At 42.2% G+C, this 26259-nt stretch overlaps 1 protein-coding gene across 1 annotated transcript in view; it reads right to left on the minus strand.

The window, feature by feature from the left end:
• Nucleotides 1-6935, minus strand: part of CLMP (CXADR like membrane protein) — a 46343-nt gene extending 39408 nt beyond the window's left edge. The window contains exon 1 of the mRNA XM_013949614.2: nucleotides 6539-6935. Coding sequence (XP_013805068.2) covers nucleotides 6539-6686 — 148 coding nt within the window. The 5' untranslated portion in view covers nucleotides 6687-6935. The remainder of the gene's footprint in view (nucleotides 1-6538) is intronic.
• Between the last annotated feature and the right edge of the window lie 19324 nt (nucleotides 6936-26259).

The raw sequence follows: 26259 nt of genomic DNA on the forward strand, positions 1-26259 counted from the left end.
TATTTTGAATGAATGCAGATGCACGTGCTTTAGGGCAGACATGCAAATGTTCCCCTTTACCAAAGGTCATGGAGAAAGATGGCCCAGAGCAAGGGACTCCAGTCTGTCATTTACAGTACCTGGCTTCCATGTTCTGCTCTGCCAAGCAGCTTAAAGCAAACATCTCTTAACTACAGATGATCACACTGCAGGTATATGCTAGACAAAAAAAAAGGATTTTTCCTGAAGCAAAGTCATTCAGAGACTAAACACATGCAGCCCAAAATCTCCTGTGAGGACTCCTCTGGTAACACCAATGAGTCATTCACATCATGAGTGGGTCTCTCAACACATTTGTGCTATAAAGCCCATTATCACATCGTTTTTTGCCAAACATATTACTAGCAAGTTAAGATCAAGTCAAACCTCCCCATCTCTCCTTAGAAGTCATCCCTCCAGGTGACAGCACAAGGACCTCCACTTCATAAAGTTCTGGCTGACAAATTCAGCTGTTTGCAGCTGATCTGATCGTCACTACTTCTGCCTGTATTCCAGGATATATTAGAACAGAACACCACAGAAAATGGCTTTGAGCAAGAGCGCTGCTAGGGTTGTACCCACACAGCAAAAGCACTGCCTTATCATGAGGGAGCATGCACCCACCTGTGCCTTCATTTCCTCCTCTAAAATACACTTTATATACTTCTCTGACCAATATATCACTGCAAGATTAAATTAATTATCCAGAGACTGATAAACATGCCATGTAACACTTATCACAAGGGATGCTACAGAAGTAGCAGCAGTGCAGTATTATGGGAGACCAAATGCAGTGTGCAGCCATTGCCATCCGTTGCCTCTAACTGTGCACGTTCCATTTCAAGAGACTTGTTTCCAGGAGAGCAGCCTCCCTTCTACCAACGCGTATTGTAAGCACAACAAAATTTTCACTGACCTTTTTCTACCAAAGGCAATTAAACTGCAGGCACTAATCTCAACTTCTACCTAGTCAAACTCAGGGACAAGGCACACATATTAAGGCTCCATACTTGTTTTGCAACCACAAAAATGTGGACATCAGTTACAGGGGAATAAAAAAGCCAGGCTGAAAATATACTCTTTAATGTATATTGATTCTTGTAGAACAGCAATTCTGACACCATGAATGTGGCTCTGGCCCATTAAGACAAATGCTGAGTTAGAACATTTGCTTTTTAAAACTGCCTAACTCTTTTTGAGAGAAGATGAGGGAGCAGGCGAGGACAGGAATTGTTTCAAAATCTTCTCCAGTCATACTCACCACCTTCAAGGCACTTTAGAATTGCTCACCCCTCTTCGCAGGTTCTGGCAAAGAAAAGGTGACTCTCCCTAATTTGTCATGTGGGGAAACTGAGGCACCAAAAAGCAAAGTGGCTTGAGAAAACCTAGCACTGAGGCTCGGCTGAGGCAGGGCAGTACCCATCCTCCATAAGGATACTTTAGCTGCTTTCTGTTCAGAGCTTAGACTGTGAGCTCTCGGGGTGAAAGATCATTTTTATTTTGGGGGGCTAACCCATTGCTAGAGCTCCCAGTCACTACTGCAATACAATTTCTATATTCTGCCCAAACAGAAAGCATGTTTTAGGCAGGGTTTGATCCCCTCACTGGCAGAAGCATGCTGTTAGTGCTAGAGCTCTGCTCCCTTCTTATCATTCTGCTCAGTAATACTGGAGAATCAGATGGGAGGGAGAGCAGAGTATAACAGATGAACAAGATGCCAAGTATTGCATCTTCCTTGCTTCTGTTGACCTGACTTTCCATCACTTGGTTTGCACATTTTCCATTTTTGTGCTTCTTGCTCTCACCATTTCTGCTTTCTCTGTTATTTTGTCCTGTAAGTATCTATTCATAGCCCTCAGTGACCTGACTTCACCCTTGGCTTTTAGCTGAGCTACTTCTGTAAACTAACCATTTCTAAGAATGGATGAAGAAGCAGTTTGGGTAAAGAAGACCCATTCATCTTTTAGACAGGACACCGCCAAGCTCCCACTGCACCCAAAGTGGCCTCTGTTCTGTAACACATTGCTGCATGCAAGACAGGCAATTTTGAACACTCAAGAACTGAGCTTTCTCTGTGTATGTATAAAATACATCACAGATGTGCACTGATGTGCAACACATACATGCAATGGCTATCACCTAAGCTAAGACAGAGGACTACTTTAAAAATCTAAGTTACAATTTCACTAAAGCTGCAGGGACAACTGGAGAGAAAAGGCACAGAAAGCAGCTAGCAACACCGCTCTTCACTGGGCACTAGGCACACTTGCAATCATTTAACATCACACACACAACAGATTTTCACAAATACACATGAGACTTTGTTAGAGTGACTGTTTACATTTCTTTTCAGGCACTTCCTAAAAACTTAAACAAATCCCAGATTGCAAACCTGCTAAGTTCCTTATAAAGGCCTGTATTTGCCTTGAGGAAAACAGGGGCTTTTGTTTTTATCCTCAGGATAAATATCAGAATATCTCCAAGCCAGTTGTGCAATGACAAGCATTTCTGGGAAGCTTGTGCTGCTGTTACACAAAATGTCCTTCTGAAGTGGGCCAGAGTACCCCAGTACAAACAGACCACCAATTCTGTATGGAGGAGACAAGGTCCACTACAGGCACAACAGGAAAAAAGACCAATTGTTTTCCACAGGAAATTCAGAAGGTTTTTTTTTTTAAACCCCAAATGGTTAAAAATCCATCTTCAGTATTTCAGCTCTTAAACTTCAAGATGCTGCTGTTCCTCACTTCTGTAAAATTACATTTTTTCCCCTGCTCCTCTCTTCCAGTAAAACAGAAAAAGAAAACAGGGAAAAAAGAAAAATTAACCCTCAAACTATGAACAGTTTTTTTTTTTTTTTTTAACATTTAAACCCCAAAATATTTCATATAAAAAAGTTCCATTGGAGAAAAATAGGCTTTTCTTGTCAAGCATCCTGATGGAAAATATTTGACACAAACCATCTCTGGCTTGAAAAAAATTTTAGGCTGTCTCAGAAGTGTTAACCCTGATATCCTGCCAGATAGCAACTCACTTAATTATGTCTTGCTACTTTGAATTCCCCCTGGAGTGTCAAACGAATACACTGCTTTTCTTCACTCCCTTCCCTTTAGTAGTATGCTCCTCCACAAGAATACCTAAGAGCTGCTTGCCCCATCACAGAAGTAACTTCACACCATGGGCTATTGGACTGATTCTTACATTCACTCCCTGTCTTTCCTGATCACTTCTGGCATTCTCCTGCCAGAGGTGAGATATTACAATTAAAAGATTTGAAGCTATCCTTGGGAGATCAGTCTTATTTTGAGCTAAATACACCAACAGTAATTATCTGCACTCCTTCATATGGCAAAGACTCAAAGAAACAGTTAAAAACCACACAGTAATCCTCTACAAAAACCCTGTTCACAGCCATAGATTTGTTCTGTGTGTGCTCCAGTCCCGGGCCAAGAGTGTTTTTGTTAAATGCTGTATAAACATGGGACAGAATTCTTGCCCCACCAAGCTTCTAATGTAAGTATATCACGAAGCAAACAGGCTAAGCCAACAGAGAAGGAGCTTTGAGAAAACCAGGAGATGGTGTCATATACACTGATAATAGCCTCTGAGCGATTTGGGAAGGACCTGAAAAATCAGCAGGAACATAAGATCCATCAGCTTACTTTTCAGATTGCTTAAAACAGTCCCCCTTTCTCTTCATATTATTTTTCAGGCACAAGTGTTCCATTAAAAATCAATGAGAAACTTCCCAGTAACCTCACTAGGAGAAGTAATGAAGGTTTTCATGATACTGCAGTCATTCTTAGGCTTGGCTGTGTTGGAATGTGGTGTTGCAAGGTTAAGGAGAAAGACAGATCTCAAAGAGATGTGATGGGCCAGAGTGCAGGTTGCCTGTGCTCTTAAAGTAAGAGGGAAGCCCAGTCTCAGACATCTGAGAGGCAGTAGACCGGCACAGCCCCAGGCTGACCTGCCACTGCTGAATGCTGCAAAGCAGATTCCATATCATTACAGGAGGTATTAAGCTAGCTTTCTGGTGAATACCTAGGCAAATGCATGTGCTTACACATAGGCATACATCCTAGCAAGTATTACCTTCCACTCCTCACGCCCTTCTGCTTCATTCGCCTAGCCCTTGCAACAGAAGTAAGTGGGGTCATGGGTCTTGCCCACACTTAGGAAAGTCTTTTTCGTCTTTTCTCATTTTAAAACTCTCCTTAAAACTAATTGGCTTCCTGTTAAGCTGTTCACCTATCCAGGGCAAGGACTGTATACACTAGCCATGCTGTAAACATGTTTAGCAGCAATGAAAAACCAAAACAGGCTACCTTTCAGGTTTGCTTGGCTTCTCCAAAGCCTCTTTCATGCAAGTCTTTTGCTTAAAGAGCATGTAAAAGTGCCAGTGGCTGCTTGCTTTTCACCATTTTCCTGTGAAGCCGCTACTAGGCTTTCTCTAGCTAGCAAGTGAGACCTTCCAGCCTCCTTGCTTTCTCTCACGCACAATCTAGGAACACGGGCCACAACACTCGACTCTTTCCTGAAGCATCCTTTTAATATTGGTGAATGAGGCTGGACTCTGAGCAGAAACACTAGAGCTGTGTGTTGACAAGGCAGGTACAAAGCAGGCAAGAGAAAGGGCAGTTCCACGGCTACACTGTGGTGCCAGGAGACAAAACATTCTGGGTTCTGCCGGGAGCTTTGGAAAGACATTTAACACCCTGCCCCTTGCCAGTGCTGAGGCTGAGAAACTCAGTTCATGGGTTCAGCACAGGATTCGCCTTGTGCTTTTGGTATACTAGGATTATGGAGAACCCCAGATGCCAAAGAAATTAGAATGATTATAAAAGCTTATTGTGTTTCCTGGATAAAAGCAGCACTAGTCATGAGCTGTAGTTACAGCCACAAGTGCTTCTTCTGTGAAGGGAGCTTATTCCGTTTGCTCCAGACTTTCAACATTTGGCCTCCGTGAGGCAAGTCATCAACTCAAGAAGGTTGGGTGGATAGAAGACTGCAGTTGCCCTTCCTCTTCTTCACTAAGGTAAGTAACCTTCCCTAGTTTCTCAGTTTCTGCAGAGCCACTTTTCTGGTCATTTCTGTGGGACAGACTCATCCCAGACACCTCTTACAGGAACCCAGCTGCTCGCCCTAACCTCAGCGTCTTAGCTGCTGGAGTCTTCAAGTATCACGACCACATTGAGACACATTGTCAAGGCAAATGTACAGAGGGGACAAGGTGCTGCCTGCACTCCCCCTGCAGACCCTGCAGCATGTCTGAGCTCCCTTGCACATTCTTGTGGAGGAAACCTTATACTAACAGCAGTCCCTGGAGCAAAACCCTTTCTCTGCAATACGTTCAGCAGCTCTACAGATGCTTCCTTGTCTTTTGGACACCTAACCTTCTCACTAGTCTGTTTCACACCTGTGAGATTTAATGGACAGGGCTGTCCCCAGCAGCATCGGTTTCCAGCATCCCATCTGAAACCTTCATTTCTACTGCTTGTGCCCACCCCATCACCCCGAGGGGCTCCACTCTTCCCAGGGAATGAAAGACCTGACCCCCACTCACACATGCCCTCAGGTGCCTGGGTAACAGGAGCACGCGGGAATCACAGCCCCTGCCCAACCACACCAGATTTCTCTAAGCTGCCTGCCTGTCAGTGCGATCTGGTGAGCAGAACGGAGACAGAAGCTCACTCATCACATTACGGTGCCTCTGGAGATGCCGAGACCCAGGCTGCTTCCGAGTCAGTCTTGTAGGCAAGCCCCCTTAAAGACCTCAGGGCTGCAAACCCCTTCTCCAGAGGCCACGGCTTTAACAAACAGCTCTCCCTTCAGTCCTCCTGCCTTCACTATCCTCTTTCTTTACAGTCGTCTTTCCTGCTCTCTGCTCCTCTTCTCCTCCTGTTCAGTCACCTCTCTTTTCTTGTCTTTCTTTCAGCAGCCCTCTTCCCCCTTTTTTTTTTTAAAAACCTTCCCCTTTTCATTTCTCCCTTCTATCTCCCTTCTCCCATCCTCTTCCCCCACAGCCTCCTCCCTCTCACACTTTAGCACATCTGTTTCTAATCTGAGGCATCTATTGGAAACAATAACCCTTTTATTTTAAAATCAGAATGTTAAATGCCTAAGCAAAGCAAAATAGTTAAACAAACTTGACACTATGCCTGGAACAAAGACATTTTGTTCACCTTGCCTTCCCAATGAGCTTAAAGCCCCTCACTAGTTCATTGCTTAAAAGCACTGCCCTTTTTAAAATCAAAAACATACATTCCAAAAGGAGCGGGTTTAACCACCACTTCTAAAAACGCATCTCATTTTTAAACTATCTGTGATCATCAACCTGCTAATAATTGAAACAACAAGAAAAACATCTACAATAAACCCAGACGGCACTGAAATTAGAGTTTTGCATAAGTTTTTCTTTGCAAATCCCTTCCTTTAGCTCACCATAAATGATTTTTTGTTGTGCAGAGGGCACATGGAAGTTTGATTAACAACACAAAATAAGACCAAAAAGCCAGCCTACCTAAAAAGAAGATAGAAAGTGCAGACATTCCGTCTCCAGGCGAGAGGGGGACTTTTCCTCCCTTTTTCTTTCTTTCTCCCAGGAACAGCAGGCAGACCTGCACAGAATTCAAAGGAACGCCTCTGGAATGCACTGAGTGTAATTGCATCCATGTGCCAGAAAAATAACGAACTTCACCGTTTCTTTCCTTCTGCTATTCATCTCCTTGTCCATATTCCATCCAGATTCAGTGAGATTTCTTAGATCTCCACGGCTCGTAATTCAGGCCCTTGAGTTTCTGGAAGAGAAGAGACAGAGGCGGTGCAGCAAGGAGTTCACATCTACAGCAGCACAGAACAATTTTGCTTGTCTGAAAAGAAAAGGAGAGAAGAGGGGGGAAAACACTGCGCTCAATGTTCACCACATGGCTGCCTCCCAGAAGAGCCCCTCCCTACCATCAGCTGGGATTAATAGTGAAGACCAGTCATGTGGGTGAGGTACTGCTAACTCCTACCAAAAATATATAAAAAAAATTGCTAAACCTTTGGAGGAAAACAAGAGGGTTGCTCTAGTGTCAAAATAGTTAAGTTCAGAGGCAGTAAAGACTCAGCGTGGAAAAAAAAAATTAGATTCATCACTCAAGGGCTAGAGACAGACTCTTGGAAAGAGCACACATGCTCTTCCAAGCGATAAATAAACTCACATATATACATTATCTTTATGGCCATTTATAGCTAGTAAGCTGCAAAATTTAAGCCTCTAGCCTTACAGTAGGACATTTTCAGTGTGCTTCATTTTTCCCTTTGTGAATAGGTCTGAGTTCCTACAAAAGAAAAAATTCCTAAAAATAAATTTCATCTTTATTTTTACCTGTGATTCACCAACTAGAGAAAGGGCCAAATCAAGCAAACAGGGTATATCTACAGTTAGTGACTGCTGTGGACACAACTCATATGGACACATTCAGACTACTGCCAGCCACAAAGTGGCATTTGCAGTCCTTCACTGCCGTGAAGACAAACCCCTCAGTTACCCTAAGAAGGAACAATTGCGGTAGCAAGAGGAGTTTGCAGAAGGTGGCTTTGACCATCTATGGGTCTACTGAACAAGCCAGAACTGAGCTTTTTTTATGCTGTAGTGAAATGCCCACGCTACTCTTGCCGCTCTCAGCAAAGCCACCGAAACAGAGATGTTTTACATGTGTGCATACACATGACTGTTCTGATCTATAGTACTTTACACACAAATAGGTCATACTTACACTTTTAAGTCCATGTCTTAGGATACATCCGCTCTTCAGAAAAGTAAAGTGCTTTCAGGTGACCTTCTTGAGTACCAAAAGAAGAGCAGCACGGGCAGCCTGAAACTCCACAACAGCTATAAAACCACCCAAACCGAGTAAATACTTGGGTGGGTATCCCATACTGATCTCTGTTGCCATGGCTAGGCAGATAGCAGGACCACAGCTGGTTTATATAGCTATACCTCAGCAGGTTTAAATGGCAACTGCACATTTTTCTAAAAGTAGGCACACTTATACAGGAATGTCCATGATGCACAGCTACTTGCAAATCAAAGGAATCCACCCTCCTGCAACTTGGAGCTGAAGGAAAGCTTTGGAAGGGGAAAACAGGATAAAAACCTTTCCTTTAAGAATAGCTAAGAACATATTTCTAATACTTGATAGGAAGAGCAGGCCATACGCATGGCTCGTAGCCTGTGGTTTGAGAGCTCAGACTTCAGTTCCAAGTTCTCTTATTAGCTCCCTATGTAACCTCAGCAAAACCTAGTTCCTATACCTCTCCCCTGTAAAAACAGGGATAAGGTGCTGCCCTCAGTCTAAGAGTGAAAGTAAAGACAGCGATGATTATGAAGTTCACAATGAGGAGCACCATGTTTGGAAGCTCACTGGGACTTCAGTAACTTAATTCTTCATTACAATACAAGGTTTTCAAATATTTACTGGAAGGCAGGAAACACTGCTACACTGGACACAGTAGGACTTGAGATTCAGGTGGATCCCATTAGAGAGAAATAACACAGATGAACATTATCCTCCCTCACCCTGTTTCATTAAACAGTCTCATTTGCCCCTCCCAGCTTCAACAGATGGAAACAAAAGCAGCATTTATCTCCTCCTCTCCAAAACAGCTGCTCTAACAGCAAGAAGAAGTTTTGAACAGTATATCCACCTCGCATACGCAGATAACAAAAAAGCTATCATTAACAGGCAAATATAACAGTCCCTACAAAACAGCTATATATTTGTCATCTGCCGCAGAGTAGGAGCCAGATTTCTGCAGAACTTCTCCCCACACTTGACCAAACAGGCTGCTGCTTTTCAAACAGTTGAGTGGATTCGAGAGAACATTGATGATGTTCAGTGTAGGACATAAATCAACGGAGAAAAGTGCATTTAATCCCTTCCCCCGCTCTCCAGAAGCCAAGCAGCACTGAGCTTGTCTCTCTGCATTACAAGTCTGACAGAAGATGGCCCAAGCTATGCTGTAAATAGCCAGCATGCTTCTTGGCTTTAATAAAATCAATCCATCAGAAACCAAGACAGAGAAAAGCGTTGTCACCCTGCACTCGCTCCCCAGCCTCCACCAAAACCCACAGAGCTAGGACATTTGAGAGAAGCCAAAGGAAGGGGAGGGGGATGTTGAGAATGAGCAAGGAGGCCATGCATGCAAAATCTCCTCCTTCAACATCTCCTGCCACTCCACAGCTTGCTCTCACATTACATTCAGTCTCTTCAGGAAGCTCCTCAAGAGCAACTTGTGCTTTGGGGTTCAGTGGGGATTCTCCCCCTGGTGTTCACACTTATTATGGCAAGGGCATCTTGCTTGCATAGCAGTTCAAATGAGAGAATAGTAAGGGCACACATGTGCATGTGTGTGTATATGTATATATAGACACCCATACTACTTCTCACACCAACACATACTCTCAAGACATTTGCTGATTGTTTTCTGGGGGAGTAAGTGGTACCTGTAGCATGTTATTTTTCCAGGAGAAGCTAACTCTTCTAGCAGGCTTGTGAATGATTTAACCTGTTACCACACAGTGCTAGCACAGCACAGGAGGTATACACCATGCACTTCTCAGCGGGGAGAAGAATGGAGCAGAGAAACCAGAACATTTGCTGTCACAGGCATTAAAAAAAACAGACTAATTAAAAACCTTCATCAGTTGAGTTAGGCTTACAGGGTTGCTGTGGACAGAGCCCAATTTTTAAGTCTAGAGTAGGTTCAGATTGTAACAATTGTACACTGACTATTCAGTATAAATCATCATGGCCAAAACTCAGCTATTTCATGATCTTCCCTGCTGCCATCTCAGTTTCAGCCCCTCTCAGGTTTGCCTAAGTAACCCCTACCAGGAAAATGCAGTCTCTAGAAGCTGCATTTCCCTCAAGAGCTGGCCAGCTTTTGTTGGCTTGTTCTTGCACCTCAACTGCTGGAATATATTCATGGAAGGGATCCTCTCTCCAAGTTCTACTGATGCTCTTTTTGTAACATCAGGTTACTCCTTTCACCTTGCTCCCCTTGCCCCAAGGCAACAGTGGGCTGCTGTCATCTCACACTGTCTGCAAAGCCAGAATCAATCTGGACACAGGAAGCAACCCCTTAAGATGTAGCTGTCCCCCTCTGCTGCAGAGTTACATGTTGTCTTCTCAGCCCCAAGCAGTGCTGCATATGCCCAGCAACAGCAGCTCTAACACCCCCCATCACCCAAGTAGAAGCCACAAGGGAAGAGAAATGTTCTGTTCTGAAGCAAAAGCCTTCCTGTTTGGACATGTAGAATAGATGAAAAAACAGCTCTGCCATCACCTTCCCTTTCTGGACTTTCTTCTAGGACAGTTGCTGCACAGCACTAATGCAAGCTTCTGCTACTTTGATACCTTCCCAAGTTGATCCCCTGATCAAGTCATTCTGAGACTCCCAGAAGAAGCTAATCCTGTACAGCTTAAATGATGTAAGCAATTTATTGATATAGTCAGTAGAGCAATAGGGTTCACCCCCTAGTATAGCCAGAAGAGCACTTGGAATCCCCTAAGCAAAACCATGTTCTGTTGGGCTTCACAACTGAAAACAGGCTCTGAAAAGGGAAAAGGTATTCACACAAAGCAAGCCAGTCTCTGAATGTGAAAACTCAAAATAGACAAAAGAGAAAAAACAAGTAGAGGATAAAACCCAACACAAGGATTTTTTTTTTCCCCCTAGTAACCTTCAGCTGGAAAGGTTGTTTTACACCCCATCGGTACTCAGACATTTGCTTAAAGATGAGATCTTTAAGAACCTCCCAGCCCTCAAACAGGCTTCAATAACTGATCACAGGAGTACTATTAGTCACTTAATGCTAGCAAAAAAGTTTTACTTCAACAAGCCTCTACTATCAGCAGAGGCACATCAACTTGAAGACAGAAATAAACAAGCAAAATGCTTCATATCTTGTTCTAGCTGTTTGAAATATTTGTGTACGTACACCTTGCTACACCAGCACTTTTTTTTGTTTGATAGGACGAAGTCTTTCTTACCTGCTTGATAAACTTGTTCTCTATATAAATGTATAATTAAGTGTATTCAGTATTTACTTTTGTGAGTCAAAAGGACAGAGAGCTTCCCATAACAAAAACCACTTTTAAAAACCGTTAGCTGTATGCCAGCCTCAAGATGTTCAACAGCTGAGCCTGAAATAAAGACATTGGTTTCTTGACTTTAAAATAAGAAAAGCTATATTAAGAAACCTTTCATTTTTACTAACAACAAAAATATAGATATTCTTATAACACAAAAACTTTGTTTTCAAGCAAAAACTAATTCAACTCACTTAAAGCAAAAAATATATCCTAAACCCAAAAATTAACACCTAACCTAACATACAAGCACCCTAACAAACAACAAATTTTCTTCACCTTCAGTCTTTACCTATCCTCTAAGAAAAGAGGTTAATTCAGTAATGCTGGGTTTTATCCTGCTTCCTCTGAAAAACCTGCCTATGAAAATGCCTCCTTTCACTGCCCTCCACGGCATTGGATAATTGGCACATTAATGGAATTCACTAATCACAGGTGTGAAGCATATGAAATTAAAAAGGGAGGGGTAGACCACAGAAAGTTAGAAAAGCTGAAGAGAAGTAGTGTTATTTTTCTGAGCGTTTTGAGTTAAAATATTTTTTGTTTGCTCCTAAGTAAGGTTGGAGTTTTTTATATGTATGTATATGTTTTCATAGAAAAGTAAGTTATTTACAAAGTAAATATGTGTGTGTCTGATGGGTAGTGAAGGATAGGAAAAAGACTGAGAGACTAAGAAGAAGAAAAAAAATTGCAATGGCAGTTTATTCTTTTTGCTCTGAGGTAAGTAAGACTTTTTTTTCCTGTGTTTTGATATAGACTTAAACTTTGTCTGGGAAATGTTTTTAAGGGAAAGGTTGTATGCAGCCTTTTGTTTAAAGGGAGGGAAAAAAAACCCAGCTTTTTACTACTGACTTTTTTGAACCAGTAAAAACCAAAGTTGTACTGGTTGTATTTTGTTATAATGTTAAGGATAATACATGTACAGGTCTTGTCAAAAACAAAAGAAGTAAGTGAGCAACAGTGAGTGAAGAACAACTATGTCTAGAGAACCAGGAAAGCTCTTACCTAACCAAGAGTGAGCAGAAGGGTTTTGCTTGTTCCTGAGGCTCAGTTACTTAATAGCATGATGTTAAGTTCTAAAGAAATCTTATTTATGAATTAACCCTCTTTCTGTTTTATTTTTCTAAAGTAAGTATAAATTTTGGTGTAGGGGAGCTGTTCAAAAACTAAATAAAGAATTTGGTGTAGAGGGAACTGCTTGAAGGGTGTAGAGTTAATTTTAAAGCAGGCACAATGTAGGAAGAAAGATGCTGGGGAAGGCTTGACTGAGACTGCTTAAGTGTTACTCTGTCTAAACCTTTGCTCACGGAGGCTTGGGTAGCTGTGTTGCATTTCTAATAAGTGTCTGTAATTTCTGGATATTAATATTTCAGTTGCGTTAGTGCTTTTTGTGTTGGTGTGGGCCTATATAGGAGAAGCTCTTGCACGGTTCAAGTTCCTGGTGTGGGAAAACCCATATGCAATTGTTACCAGATTAAACTCAGAATAGCATTCTGCCTCCCAGCAAGTAGTTGCTACTTTGAAGGAGAAAGTGTTTAGTAATTTGGCAGCCTTGAGTTCCAGCCTGTCACTGATCTCCTGCGTGCTGGTGAGTACATGGCCCCTTTGTGTGAGTGTTTTCTCAATATTGTACCTCTTTTGTGTGGTATGGTAGCTACTAATATAGCAACTAGCAATATGGAACCTCAGTTTCAGCTGGAGACTTCAAGCATTGCTGTAAAACAAAAAAATAGGAAGCTTGTCTGTAAAGTGCTTTTGCAGTACAAGGTATTGCATTAATTCTGGGTGTGAGTTCTTGCAGGGACAGATAAAACTGATCATAAACCAGAAACTGGCTTAAATGCTTAGAAGTTCAAAAAAGCAATCATTAAACTTGCTGTAATTGAACAGAGAAAATGTCAGCACTGGAAGACAGATTTTTCTTTTTTTTGTTTGTTTTTTGTTGCATTTAAAATGTCATCCTGTAATACCGATGAATATACTTTCAAAGTTTCTTCCTGCTGTTTCCTATACTCATCTGTCTCTGGGTTTTTTTTGGTGGGGAGGGGAAGAGGGTTCAAATGAAATGAAAATAAAAAGGCTTGTTACAAGCCCATCTTGACTCTGTAGAAATTTCCTTCTCCAAAGAACACTATTAAGGTTAGTAAAGCTGAAGTTTAACATAAATGAAAAATTATAAGGGATATGGCTTTCTTCTTTTTTTCTTTCCTCTCCTTCATCCAAGAATAAATGCTTAAGCCTGTCCTTCAGTGAAACTCTGTTGAAGGTAAAAGGTGAACTTGACATTTGTGCTTTTTGTACTCTTACTCATTTTTAAGCAAATCTTTTAATACTTTGAATATAAATATCAGCCCTGTTTGTGGGTGAATGCACAATAATATGCTCCAGAATGGCAAGCCATTGGTAGCTACAGTGCTTCTGAATTGCTTTCAAGTAACTTTTGTTCATGTATTTCAGCCCTTTTGTGCTATCTTCTGCTAATAAACAACTACACTGAAGCATCCGTATTTGACAGTGTCCATCACAGCAAGCAATTTGTATCGTACAGTTTTGCCAGCTGCCTGTAGAAAAGCAGGTCCTTAGTTTGACTAGGATTAAAGAAAGTAAAAACTTTGGTTAGGAAACAAGACTTTCCTCTCAGTATTAGAAGAGATGATTTAAAAGTGCTGAGTTAGAAGAGAACTAACTTTAAAAAAAATTAAGGGGGAAAAGGAAATGCTTTGACTTTTGCCTCTCAACACACTGCACAACAGTGAGCTTGAGGTGGCTGTATGTAGCAGGCAGGGCAATCTAGGAAAACCCAACCTGAGAGAGAAACTGCAAGTCCCAAGCTGTAGTTTGGTTCTCTTGTACTTCTCCTTGACTCAGTCTTAGTCGGGGAAGGGACAGCAGGTCACTTCTCTGTAGAAATGGTCACTATTTTTTCCACCTCCTTGGTATCTTTGCTTCTGCTCTTTTACAGTAGCCACCAGTTTGTTAGCAGCAGACAGTCCTAAAGAAGTGCTTAAGGGTTGGATAAGATCTTGTATGACCCTAAGGAAAAAGAGATTTGTACTAAACCAGAGTAGTCTTGGCAACTGGTGTCTCTTTATTAATTTTGTCATTGGGGACAATGATGTGAAAAAGACTCTTAAAGGGATTTGTTGGCTGCTGGTAATACCTAGCTTGATTTGGAAGTGGGCAAAAGTTGTTGATGTGCAGTGGCCGTTTGCAGGACCGTATGAAACAAATCTGTTAACTTCATCCAATTGCTTAGTGGGCATGCTAAGCCCACGCACTGCTAAATCCATTGTTACAGTGAGCTGTCTCGGGAGGGGAAAAAGGCCAAAATTAATGATTAGTGGAGACTTGTGGGATCAATCTTTAAACTATTTTTTTCCAAGTCAAGGTTGAAAGACACTGTGAGGCTGAGGATTGCATGGGGGCAATGGGGTTTTGAACAGCAGCTCAACTGCTGCATGTGGGGAGCTCAGCATAAGTCTTCTGTCCCTGGAGTGTTTGCTTTAGTCCTCACTAATACTGAGTTCCATTAAAGTAAATGGCACAGCTTGGAAGAGCCTATCCTTTTAAAGGTACCCAGTACAAAGCAATAACCTGAAGCTACATGATGGACTGCTGTGGAGATGTCTGCATGGGATCTGAGCATCTAGAGTCTTTGATTCTGTCCTGTCAACTCGCTGCTGAGATGCAACAAGCTATTAACTTATGCTTCAGTTTACAGCTCCGTAAATAAATTGGAAAACCATGTTTTGCTTTTGTGTTGCTTTGAACATACTTTTAAGTGCTTGGGCATCATAAAATCAAGTCTGCCATTTGTATGTAGAGTTTGGTTATATTTGATCTGTTTCCTCCCTTTTCTTAAAATAGTTGCACTTGAGCTGTTATTTCCCTCTCGGTAGTCAAATTTGATAACCTTAGTGGTTAGAACGACAGGATAATTTCATTAGGTATCCAGTGTTGCAAGAAACGTGTACAAAGCCATTTGGACATATTCCTTGTTTGCCAATGCCACACTGAGCATATAATTCCTCAGAGTCAAGTTAAGGAACTCTCAGCAGTAACCCTCATATTCATGTTGCACAAAAAGAAGGGGAAAAGTCAGAAAATATGCAAGCTTCTATTGAAATTGCTCAATATCTAGTTTTAATGACTGTTTGTGGCTGTCTTGACATCTTACTGGGTAAGACTGGCATATTTTCTGCTCTTGGTTGGAGTTGCCTGAACACATGGAAATATTCTGTTCACTGTTACTTGGCTCTTGTACCAATATTGTGCACTGTACAACTGTTCTGACAGGCTCAAACACACATAGTGCATAATTTTAAGGAGAGGTAAAACTTGAGATATTTCAAGTCTCTTTGCTTGCTCTAGGGTCATGATAGTTGGCATTAGAATGCTACCCTTTCCTACAGTATGTGAAGTACCAGGTATTTTTTGTTCTGCTTAGACATATGCATGTTAATCATGGATAATTAAGCACTTTAAGTAGCTTCTGCTATTAGTTTATTGTTGCGTTTACTGTAGTTAATCCAGTTAGAGCTGCCCAAAAATGGGGTGGGGGAAACCTTTCAGGAATGTACTTGTAAATGTGCTGTGTCTTAATATGTTAGTGAATGATTGGTCTAGCAGGATATTCATTGAATTACGTTGATATTCAAAAACTAGTTGCCTGCCTCCAATCCCATTAATGGTGAGGTGAAAAGTTCCACATGCGTATCCCAACTCATCCTCAGAGCACATTGTGATAAATCCAAGCTGCTTAATTGTTTATCCATAATTTCAATAGGAAACAAATGCTGGTGGGAACTGTTGGCCTACTTCTTTGTAGCTGTTTGCGCAGACAGTTTGCTTTCTTTCAAAAGCAAAATAAATAAACCAGCTTTCCCAGAGAGAGGAAATTTCTTCTTCCTCCTTTACCCCTGGAGGGAGGAGGGCAAGGAGATATTGGTCCTCTCTTTATAGGGAGGTTTGGGGGAAGTAGGCATATAATTCACTAAGGTCTCCAGGAAGCTAAGTAATCTGGAAGTGACAGAACACAGCAAAATCCTACAATTCCATGATCATGGTGGAATATGAGTGCTAATACTTCTGTAACTGTTTGTCTAAATCACAACCTAAAGAAGCTCTTGTGGAATGCAGCTTTTGTGCTACAATGTTTTGTTGATACCTGTGGGTTATTTAACTGGAATGTATGTGACAGTCCCCTGAGAATGGACTGAGACCCAGATGCTGACAAGATGCCAAGCAAGAAACAGATGTCCCTTTGAAGTGGGAGTTTGTCATGGACTTAGTGAGGTCACTTTTAGTGTTTAATGTGTATGAGGTTGTATCTCTGAACCTGTTCTCCTGGAGTTTAAATATTCTAATGCAAGTGTTAGAGGACTGTTGCAATGTTTGTGTGCCACAGTGCCATAGTTGAGCCAACTTGCTGGTGGTTTAGAAATAGAAAAGGTGCTGCTCTTCTAAGCTCTATGCAAGTCCCAGTCTGCTTTTATCCTAGCATTTTGAATTTGACCCTCAATTCCTACCTACTGGTGTTCAATTGAAAGGCTTAAATTAAGCCAGTTTCACAGACAGACTATGCTGACATGGCTCTGAAAGAGTGTCTGAAGAATTTGAACACAGTTGTACTCTGCTGCCTTTCTACATAGGACAGTCTCTCTGGACTTGTTTTAGAGGACTTGGGCTTGTTGCATCTGAGCCTATGCTTGCAGGTACTTTTTCTCCATGTTGCTCCATTCTATACACAGCCTGAGGTGCAGGGATTACTTAACTTGATGAAGACTGCAGCACAGCAGGAGCTTAAGCTGTGAACATCCAGTTGCCAATGCAGCTGAACTTCTGCAGCTTGCTACTGTAGACTGGTGAATCTGTTCTCAACTATGTTTGCATCATGCTGTTTAACGCTAGCTATAGCTGTTAAATTTCACTACTGCTAACTGTGTTTTACTGTATTGCACTAACAGATAACTTAAAGCAAGGCAAAACCCCAGCATAGGTAACCTGAGACATGTTTCTTAAGCTTTCATGAATTCACTGAGTCTTGTGGGTGCCTGGTCCAGGAAATCTGAGGGGTCTAATTTTTAATACAAGTGTTACGTGCCATTTCCCTGAAAATTAGGGGGTTTTATCCTGTCCAAAAATGACTACTTCATTTTTGAAGTGCTGGCTTATCAGTATGGATTATTAATGTGTTTGTGTCCTGCGCATTTGGAAAATGTGGAGGCTTGTGAACTTGCTTGGGCATGCTTATATGTGCAAACATGCTAATGTACACTCATGCATATGTGAGTTGCATAATCCCTTAGCTCTTCTGTTGCAGTTTGCTTGAGGCAAATGTCCTGTGAGGTTATGTTTAAATAATGCCATCTAAGATAATCATTTAATGTATATTACTAATTTAACGTGAACTGTAAGGAGTGAAGGTTCCAAGACCTGTTCTTTCAGCTTTGGTTAAAATGCCAGCACAGTCACTGCTGCTATGACACTGTCTCTGTGTGGCTAAAAAAACTCGGAAAGGTTTACTGCTCAGCAGCTAAACCTTTTCTGACAGTCTCACTTGCACAGATCAAAGCCATTTAAACACAAAGGCCCAAAGGACTCTTTACAGAAGTGATGGGAAATTCCAAATGGAGACAAGGGACAAAGGCCATGGGAACCAATGATACCAACATGGGCAACCTCATTCAATTTCCTTTTACAGTTCTGCCTTTGTTATCAAGTTGTGACCTTGTGGAAATCCATGTTCTTCCTCAGAACAGAAAAGAAGGAGCTCTGGCGCTTTCAAAGGTTGTGTCTGGCCTTCAGCTAACTGCTGCTATGAAAGCACTGAGGGCTTGGGGAGAGAGAGAAGGCATGGGGAAAAACCCTTGAATTAGTTATGCCTGTTAAACACTCTGGGGGCAGAAGAGAACAGGTGTAGTCGCTGTGCACCACAGGACAGGTGAATTGGAAAAGGTCTTTGTAGACGATGAGGGATGTCTGAGAGCTGGAGAGGGAAGATCTGTAGTGCAGGTGGTTGGAAACAGCAGTTCAACATGGTTTTGCATCTTCAGAACTGCTCTTGTTGGTCTTTCTTGAAAGCTTCTATCATTTTGTTCTCATGCATGTATTGAAAGGACTTCTGTACCACTGAAAGGAAGATAATTTTCTGCAGTGAGCTCTTCCATGTAGTTTTGCTTGTGTTGTCATTAAATCCTGTTTGAGTACACAATGCCTATACTTCCACTATTGCCCACCTTCTTGGATAGGGGACTTCTGCTATCTATTCTACATATTGGGTGGGGAGGGGGACAGAGGGGAGTTGTACATTGAGGGTGAAATCAAGAGGGAATTTAAGAGCAATTTCAGGCATACTGTGCTTTTTCCCTTGGCCTCTTTTGTCAGCTAAAATGGTGTGAAATTTCAGGCTCAAATGGCTGTTGTGTGCAGGAAGAGCTGTGAGTGGTAAATGGGTCAGACTGAACTGCAGCACCCTCACCCTCTGCTATGCCCATTTCTCTAGGCCAGGTGAAGGGGAGATATAGTCTGACCTCAAGTTCTGACCCTGCTGGAGATGGCCCTTCCTCTAAAGGATACTCTGTGCCTTAGCCTGAGCCTGTTCCAACTTGCCTACAAGTGACATGGGTAGCAAAGGATGGGCTTGGATCTGTAGAGCATAGGGTCTCTGAATACTGAATTCCTGTTGAAAGAGACAGATGTGGCCCAGTTACCTGCCAAGCTTGTTACAGAGAGCAGAGCAGCTAGTACTCTCAAACCTTATGTTTTGTTGTTGCTAGATGGTCTTTTGCTGTTTATTTTTCCAATCATAGGCAAATAATTTTGTTTCCTTGAGAAAGTTGGAACCAAGGTGTGCACTTGTTTGAGGCAGAGTGAGCATGTGGCGTTCATAGTGGAGATCTGCAGCAAATTGGTTCTGGATTATGAGCAGGATATTCTGAGCAGGTCTTGCAGAAGACAGCGGAGGTCTTTCCCCCTTGCCCCCAGAGGAAGTATGTCACTCATTACAGAGCTTGCGATAAAAGGATTTTTCTCTTGCTATAGCTTCTTGCTGTGTCTCCCTGCCATCCTTCCCCCCCCCCCCCCCCCCCCCGCCTCGGCATCATAAGAAATGAATGAGAAGCTGGGAAGGAATATTTAGCTTCTTTCACTGCATCAGCCCAGAAGAAAACCTTTGCTAGGGCATGTATGCTAGTATGTGTTTGAATTTTGATGTGGGTGACTGAGTGTGAAAATCTATGCACATGAAATAGGCTGCTTGTCTTATCTGTACAAGTAAAATTCAGTAGGCTTTTGGGATTTACAACCAAGCTGTACAGACAGAATAGTGGAGAGCTGTCCCCCAAAACTGATATTCCAAAAAGACAGATGCAAAATAATATTGAGAAGAGCATTTGTATGATTCAAGGAAGGAGGGGTCTGACTTGTTATGGTTATCTAGACAGACATGCTAAGCAACAGGCCATATGCTGTTATCCTGTGGTCCCTGCACCAAGCAGTATGGTTTAAACTGAAAGAATGTGTTCTTTTAAAAGATGAATGAATTTTTGCTTGCCACAGGGATGACCTATCCATTTTCTTCCTATCACTTGTAAGCAAATCATTATAGATGGGAAAATATGTAGGAGGGCTCATTTGTTCATTGCATGCTTGTGATGAGGCATGCAAATAGCCTTGGGCGTCTCCTCTTCTCCCTGCTTCTGCACTGCAGCTATGCACAGCCTTTTGTTTGGTGTTTGTTCCCCCCCAGTTTGCTGAAAATGGTGGCCAGTGCAGCATTTACTGTTTCACAAGAGTTATTCACTGCTGTTGCTGCACAACAGCTTGACATTTGGAAGCTAAAAATATACAAGGAAGTTTCATAATTGCTAATTAGATTAATAAGAGACAGTTGTGGCTTGTACTGGGAAAGTTGAGAGAAATACCACCTTGCTTGGATATGAAACTGATTTTTTGGTGTGTTCGTGATACTCGTCTGTGCACAGCATCAAAATGAGATAGTTTCAAGACTAGGACTCCTGTTGTTTAGAAGCCTTCAGCTAAGGAAGCTAATTCTTGTCTAGATTAAGACAAGGTGGGAATACCAACAGCTTTCCACAAAGTAGCAAAGATACAAGAACTGGGCCTTCTTTGCTTAAGAGCTCAGGACTTGTTAAGTGTGACTGGCGGTCATGGAACTTGCAATGTGGTCTTGTTTGCTCCTGAAAGATGCTCTTCAGGGCTGCTGCTCCCACTTTCCTGTGCTCCCAACCATATGGTAAACATCTTCCCTTTGGCCTAGCCCTGGTCAGAGCAGCCTCCCTGAAGAGCTCACACTGGAACTTGCACAGCCTCGGGTCCAGCTGTGTTAGGTATTCATTGGGCTTGTAGTTTGCTGCTATTGTCTGGTTTTCACTAGGCTTCTATGGGCAAAATGTCTGTCCTAAGTGTATTATTTGTCTGTATCTGTGTCAGTAAGCATGCTTCTGCCCCCACTGCAGGGTGTGAGCATCTATTACACTAACATGGAGAAGCTGACTTTGCCCTTCTGTTTTTAAGTACGCTGGTGGTAGAAATTAGCAAATCCTATTGCAGTGACTATTGCAGCTGGGAAGGTAGTCCTATCTAGTGAATTTGCTATTTTTGAGAGCCTTGCTTCTTTTTAAATTATCCCTCAGGAATTCACACTTGCATAAGAATTGTGAAGAATTTTTTTCTTCCTTATGAGTTTGACTTGCGGATAACACAACTGTTGAAAAATAGTCATGTTGTTATGGGTCTGAGGTTGCTTGTGAAGGATTCAAAACCTTTCTGAAAGCCAGATGTCGAGCCTTCTGGAAAAAGTCTTCCATTATCTTTACAGCAAATCCTATGTCTTCCTTTTAGCTCAGATGCACATTGAATTCATCAAGCTATATTGCCTCCAAGTTTAAAAATATCCCTAGAAGAAAAAAACCTTTTCCCTCTCCCAGTTTTGGTTCACTGAATTCCTTCTACATTACTTTTTCTCCTATCTATACATCTAATAAAATATGAGATCACTGGGATTTATGTGGACAGATTTGGAAGCGTTTTTGCATTTATTTGGATTCTAAGGCATGACTCTCCTTCTGTTATTAATTATTAGGCCTTGACAGTATGTGCTTTTTTGTAACACTTAGGTATGACTTCCATTTTTCTGCTGTGGGTTATACTGGTTTGTGCTCTTAGTCACACAAAGAATTCCAGTCCTTTTCTTTCTTCTTAAAGCATTAGATTCAATAGAAACAGTGAGAAAGGATCAACAAGTAAATGAGACCTTCATGATCTGAATAAAAGAAAAAACAGAGACCGGACAGCAGTGTATATAACAGCCCCTCTCTCAGGGCTCCTATTCTCTTACCTACATTGACTTCAACCCCTCAACATATGTAGCTGGAAATATCCAAGAAACCCAGGTAACCTAGGAGCTCATCTACAGAATTCTGCTGGGTGCGGATTCCCTTCAGAAACTGCAGCCTTCATGTGCAGCTGTATTCATGTCCAGGGTAGGAAGTGAAGATCTATTGCACTGAAATGTCAATTGCTGCTTTAAATGGTCAGACCTGGATCCAAGTATTTCTAAAGCAAAAACATTATGGTCCCTGGTCATGTCATACTGCATCAGCTAAGACGGGGTGTGGGCAATACTTGAACAGGAGACCTCCAAGAAATGTGCAGAGAATCACAGGAAGTGGGTTGGGACACTTAAGACTATTTGTTTCACTGTGTTAGAGTAAGACCAGTGCCACAGTATGCTGTGGGGTGTGGGAGAGCACCTTTTTCAGGCTAGAAAAGCACACACTCAGGTGTGCAGGTAAGCAGTTTCACCCTGATGTACTTATTAAATCACGGGTGTGCCGGGGGCATGAGAACTGCATGGGTGGACAACTGGCTGAATGGTTGGGCTCAGAGGGTAGTTGTTTAACTGATGACTGAGTGGTGACCCTCAGGTTCATTACTGGGGCTGAGACTGTTTAAAATTCCCATCAGTGATCTTGATGGGGCAGAGCACACCACCAGCAAGCTCATGGGTAATCCCAAACAGGAAGAAACTAGTTGATACATGGAAGTGTAGGGCAGTTCAAAGGAACCTCGAACTTCAAGGCTCCCCTCAACCTGTTCCTCCAGCCTGTCACTAAAATGGGCACAGAGTCTGTCACCTTTGGAATAACCCTGTGCTATGGTACAAGCTGAGGCCAATTCTGTCAGTGGCTTTGTCCTCAACTTTGGTGTTTCTGTTAATAATGACAGTGCTATTTTTTATTGCCTCTTGTTTTCTTTGGGTTGAAAGTTCTGTGGGACGGATAATTTCTTGCTGTGTGCTGATGTAGCTCTTCAAAACAGTGCCCTGATATTCATCTGATCATCTAGATGCAGTCATGAGAAATAAGCAGTGATGAGTGTCTTCACTCACAGTTTTTATTCTCTGCTCTGAGGGCAGACTGAGCATCACAGTGGAACCGATTTCTGCTGTGTTGCAGCTGGTAGGGTTAGGGTACCTGGTTATTATTAATCTTGTTATTAAATGAGCAAACTTCCTCCAAGGTATTCCTTGCTATTTGAAACTGAGTTTCTGTGGCTTCTGAAGAGTCCTAGCTTAAGAAGGGCACACAGACAAGCCAGGTTAGCTCAGTTATTTTGACAGCTGAATTAAATAACCTAGTCTCTCTAAGGAAATCAGTTTTCAGGGTCCCAGTAGTAAGGAAAGAAGCAGAAGGATGTCCTTCCTGTGCACACAGATATTTATGAAGATGTTCAGATTGCTAGGCTGGAGTGAGAGTTCTCCATCAATAAATAAAGAGCATCAGTATCTCATGACACGAGTGAGGAAAGAAGGACATGTCTTTTGCTTCTATTTCCTTCTGTTTTAGAACATTTGGGTTAAAACAGTCAGCTCAAAATGACATTTAAAGCAAGTTTCTGAAGGTTTTATTAAAAAAATCTACTTTGTGCTGCACTGAAGGAATCCATTAAGCACAGCAGGGGAATCTGCAGCTGTGCAAGCCTTCCCTAAGCCTCCCCATAGGGTATCTCAGTGCCCAAGATAGTTGACTGGCAGGTTTGAATACCCTGATTTAAGGCTGCAGAGATATTGGAGGAATGTCAGGAATGCAGGGTACCCGGTAAGCATATGTAGGGAAGTAAGCAGAATAAGCTGGTGAAATCAGTACATCAGCAGGGATAGTACCTGTAGCAGAACTGCAGTGCTTGCATGATTGTTTGTTTACTTCTTGGGTGTGGGTTTTTACAGTTTGCTTTTTCATCGGGGTGCTTCGGAAGGCTTCGGTACTAATTGAGATAAGCCCTATCCCACTGCTTTGGTGTCTGCTAAAATCTCACTTGGACCATGTCACAACTGTCTCTTAGGTAGATGGTGGCAAGAACCATCTTTAGACTCTTTTCTGTGTCTTGGCATTTCCTTCCAAATTCCCTTGCCCCTTCCAGACTTTTTCGCCCAAGTGATCTGCTTGTTGGCCTTCTACCTAAGGTTTAGGTAGCCTACAGGCGATTGCTTGAGTTTCAAATGCATCATCTGAATGGCAGTATCACTTATGTTTGGAATTGTCTGCCCTTCATATATAAAGATCTTGTCCCACCATGGGTCGTGACCTCTTTGGTTCTGTATTGTATAGTCTCTGTCTAAAGAGGAGTGCAGGGTTAGTCACTTTTTTCCATCCGGTACCTCCTTTACTGGGCCAGTGATCTTGATTTTTTTGAGAGGGAGTTGTGTGTGTGGGGGGGAAATCCAAGTGCTTGTAGCATGATTCTCATTCAGGCTGGTTTCTAATGCAAATGTATTCAAAAGTAAAGGTGTCAGACTTCCATACAAATGCTGAAAGCACCTGATAAGTTTCTGGCTGCCTTTTTACATCATTGTTCCTTTCCTTTTAGCAGCATATCATACTCCAGAAGTGCTAATGTATATCATGGGAGAAAGCTGTTCGTTTAGCATAGGTGTAGCCCTGGCTGCAAAAAGCTAATGGGCTCTTCAACTGTTTCTGAAATGCATAATCCCATAGGCTTTGGTGGGAAAAAACTTAATTTCTGCAGCTGAGATTCTCCCCTCTGGCAGACTAATAAGGACATTTGAGGGCTGCTAAATACTTGTGATGCTGGAGGTTCCGCCATTGCTAACTTCTGGCATCTCTTCCAGACCCTGAAACAAGCTGATTTTTGGCATGAGAGAATCTCAAAGGGGGCAGCTTGTTCCATTCCTGAAGAGGAAGAAACTTGTCAGGATATTATTAGAGCCCCAGCCTCAGAAGTAGGATCTCAGAGGCAGCAATCCTGCCTCAGTGCAAACTGCAAGGACCTCCCCTACAGAAGGCTGCCACTGAATAGCGATGCCCAGCCAGAGTACATGTTGCTGTTGTGGTGCATCAGTTGAGTGACAAAAGAGGAGGGGCTCGGCAGACATGAGCTCCTGTTCTGAATGACTTTACCTGGAGGTAATCTCTTCCACCAGGCTGACTGTGACATTAAAAATGGAAGAGGCCAGGGATGTTTTCCACCCAAAGCTCAATGGAAAGTGGCAGGTGTCAGATTTTTGCAAATTTCTAACTCTAACTCAAAGGCTTTTGCTGACAGGGACTTTAACGCTCCAACCTGGAAAAGATCCAACCTAAATTTCTGCAGCAAACTTAACATAAAATATATTTTTAAAAGGAGGGGGAGGGAGAAAGTGCAATGAGGTTAAAGGTAGAAATGGAAATTAGTCAGCTCAGAGCAGCAGTGTGGGGGAGAGATCTCACTTGTATACTGTTAGTCAGCTGAAGATGTTCACTTGCATGCTGGTGTAGTCATTTAGAATATTGTCCCTTTGCCAGAAATGCCAGACATGAGGAATAGTGTTTTTCTTCTCTTGTCTTTCAAGTGCATGCGGAGAAAAACACAAATCGGTCAGGTCCTTGGGCTAACCTCTCCTGGGTTACCAGCTGCACCTTCTTTGTGTGTTAGATTTGAAGGCGGTATAGACACATCCTGTATATAAGTAAATACTAAGTATCTTGTTATTTAGCCTACCATTAGATGAGGAACAGATGCTACAGGAAAGCAGATCCCAACTTTAGGTGACTCATTTCCTGCTCCCAACAGATACATGACAGATCTGTCTTGGGCAACACTTGCGTATTTTGTCATGGCAATAAATTTCATGAATTAACTTAACCCTGCAGACTGTCTTGAATGAGATGCAGCCTTAGGACTGAGGCACATGATGAAGATATCATGGCTTAACAAGTTACCGCATGTCAGGTGCTCCATGCTAGTTATTCATAGTTTTAGGCTGCTGTAACTGCAAAATGATGCAGCTCATGTGAGAGTGATGGGAGACACTCGGGCTATGCAGTGCCTGGGGAACCTCTGTCTTGAGCTGGTGTTCAAATCAGCTCCTGTACAATGCTAGCTTTCAGACAGCTACTTCAGTGGTATGCGAGCTGGCACCCAGGGGGTAGCTGCCCCCCCCCCCCCCGAGGGGGGGGCTAGTACTTTCTGTCAAACAATACAGTGATATAAATTGTTGAACCTTTGACTCAAAAGATACATAACTGGCTGAGACGCGATCTGGAATCTCTCTGGGCTCCGTAGAGAGGGGGAGTATTTTGTATTCACTACTTGGAGGAAACGGCTTTGCATAATAATCAATTCAGTTTACAACTCAGAATGAATCTGTGTAAAATAGCTAGTATTTGCTTGCATGCACCTGGACAGGAACTAGATGGAGTTAACTTATTTTCAGAAACATTGAGCTTTGGATTACTGAAACAACAGAAGAATGTTTAAAGGGAATAGTCTGGCTCAACTAGACCTCTGAATGGAGAAATCCTGTTAATAAATATTGGAAACTTCCTCTCCCAAGGATGTTAAGTTCTGTCTCACAACTGTACTTTTCCATTTCTCTAAAAATGAGCTTACTGGGAAGATTTTCAAGAGTCAGATACTCTTACTAACTACAGTAATCATGACTGAAAGCTGCTTTATATATTCTAGTGGTTTTTGTGTGTGCTTTTTTCCTTTGATAGAATTATCTTTTCTATTTACATCTCCTAGTCTCGCTGCTCTCTTTACTCTCTCAATTCTATTTTCTTCAGCTGGATATGCTGTT

Source organism: Apteryx mantelli, chromosome 23 (assembly GCF_036417845.1).
Source record: "Apteryx mantelli isolate bAptMan1 chromosome 23, bAptMan1.hap1, whole genome shotgun sequence".
NCBI classification, from domain to species: Eukaryota; Metazoa; Chordata; class Aves; order Apterygiformes; family Apterygidae; genus Apteryx; species Apteryx mantelli.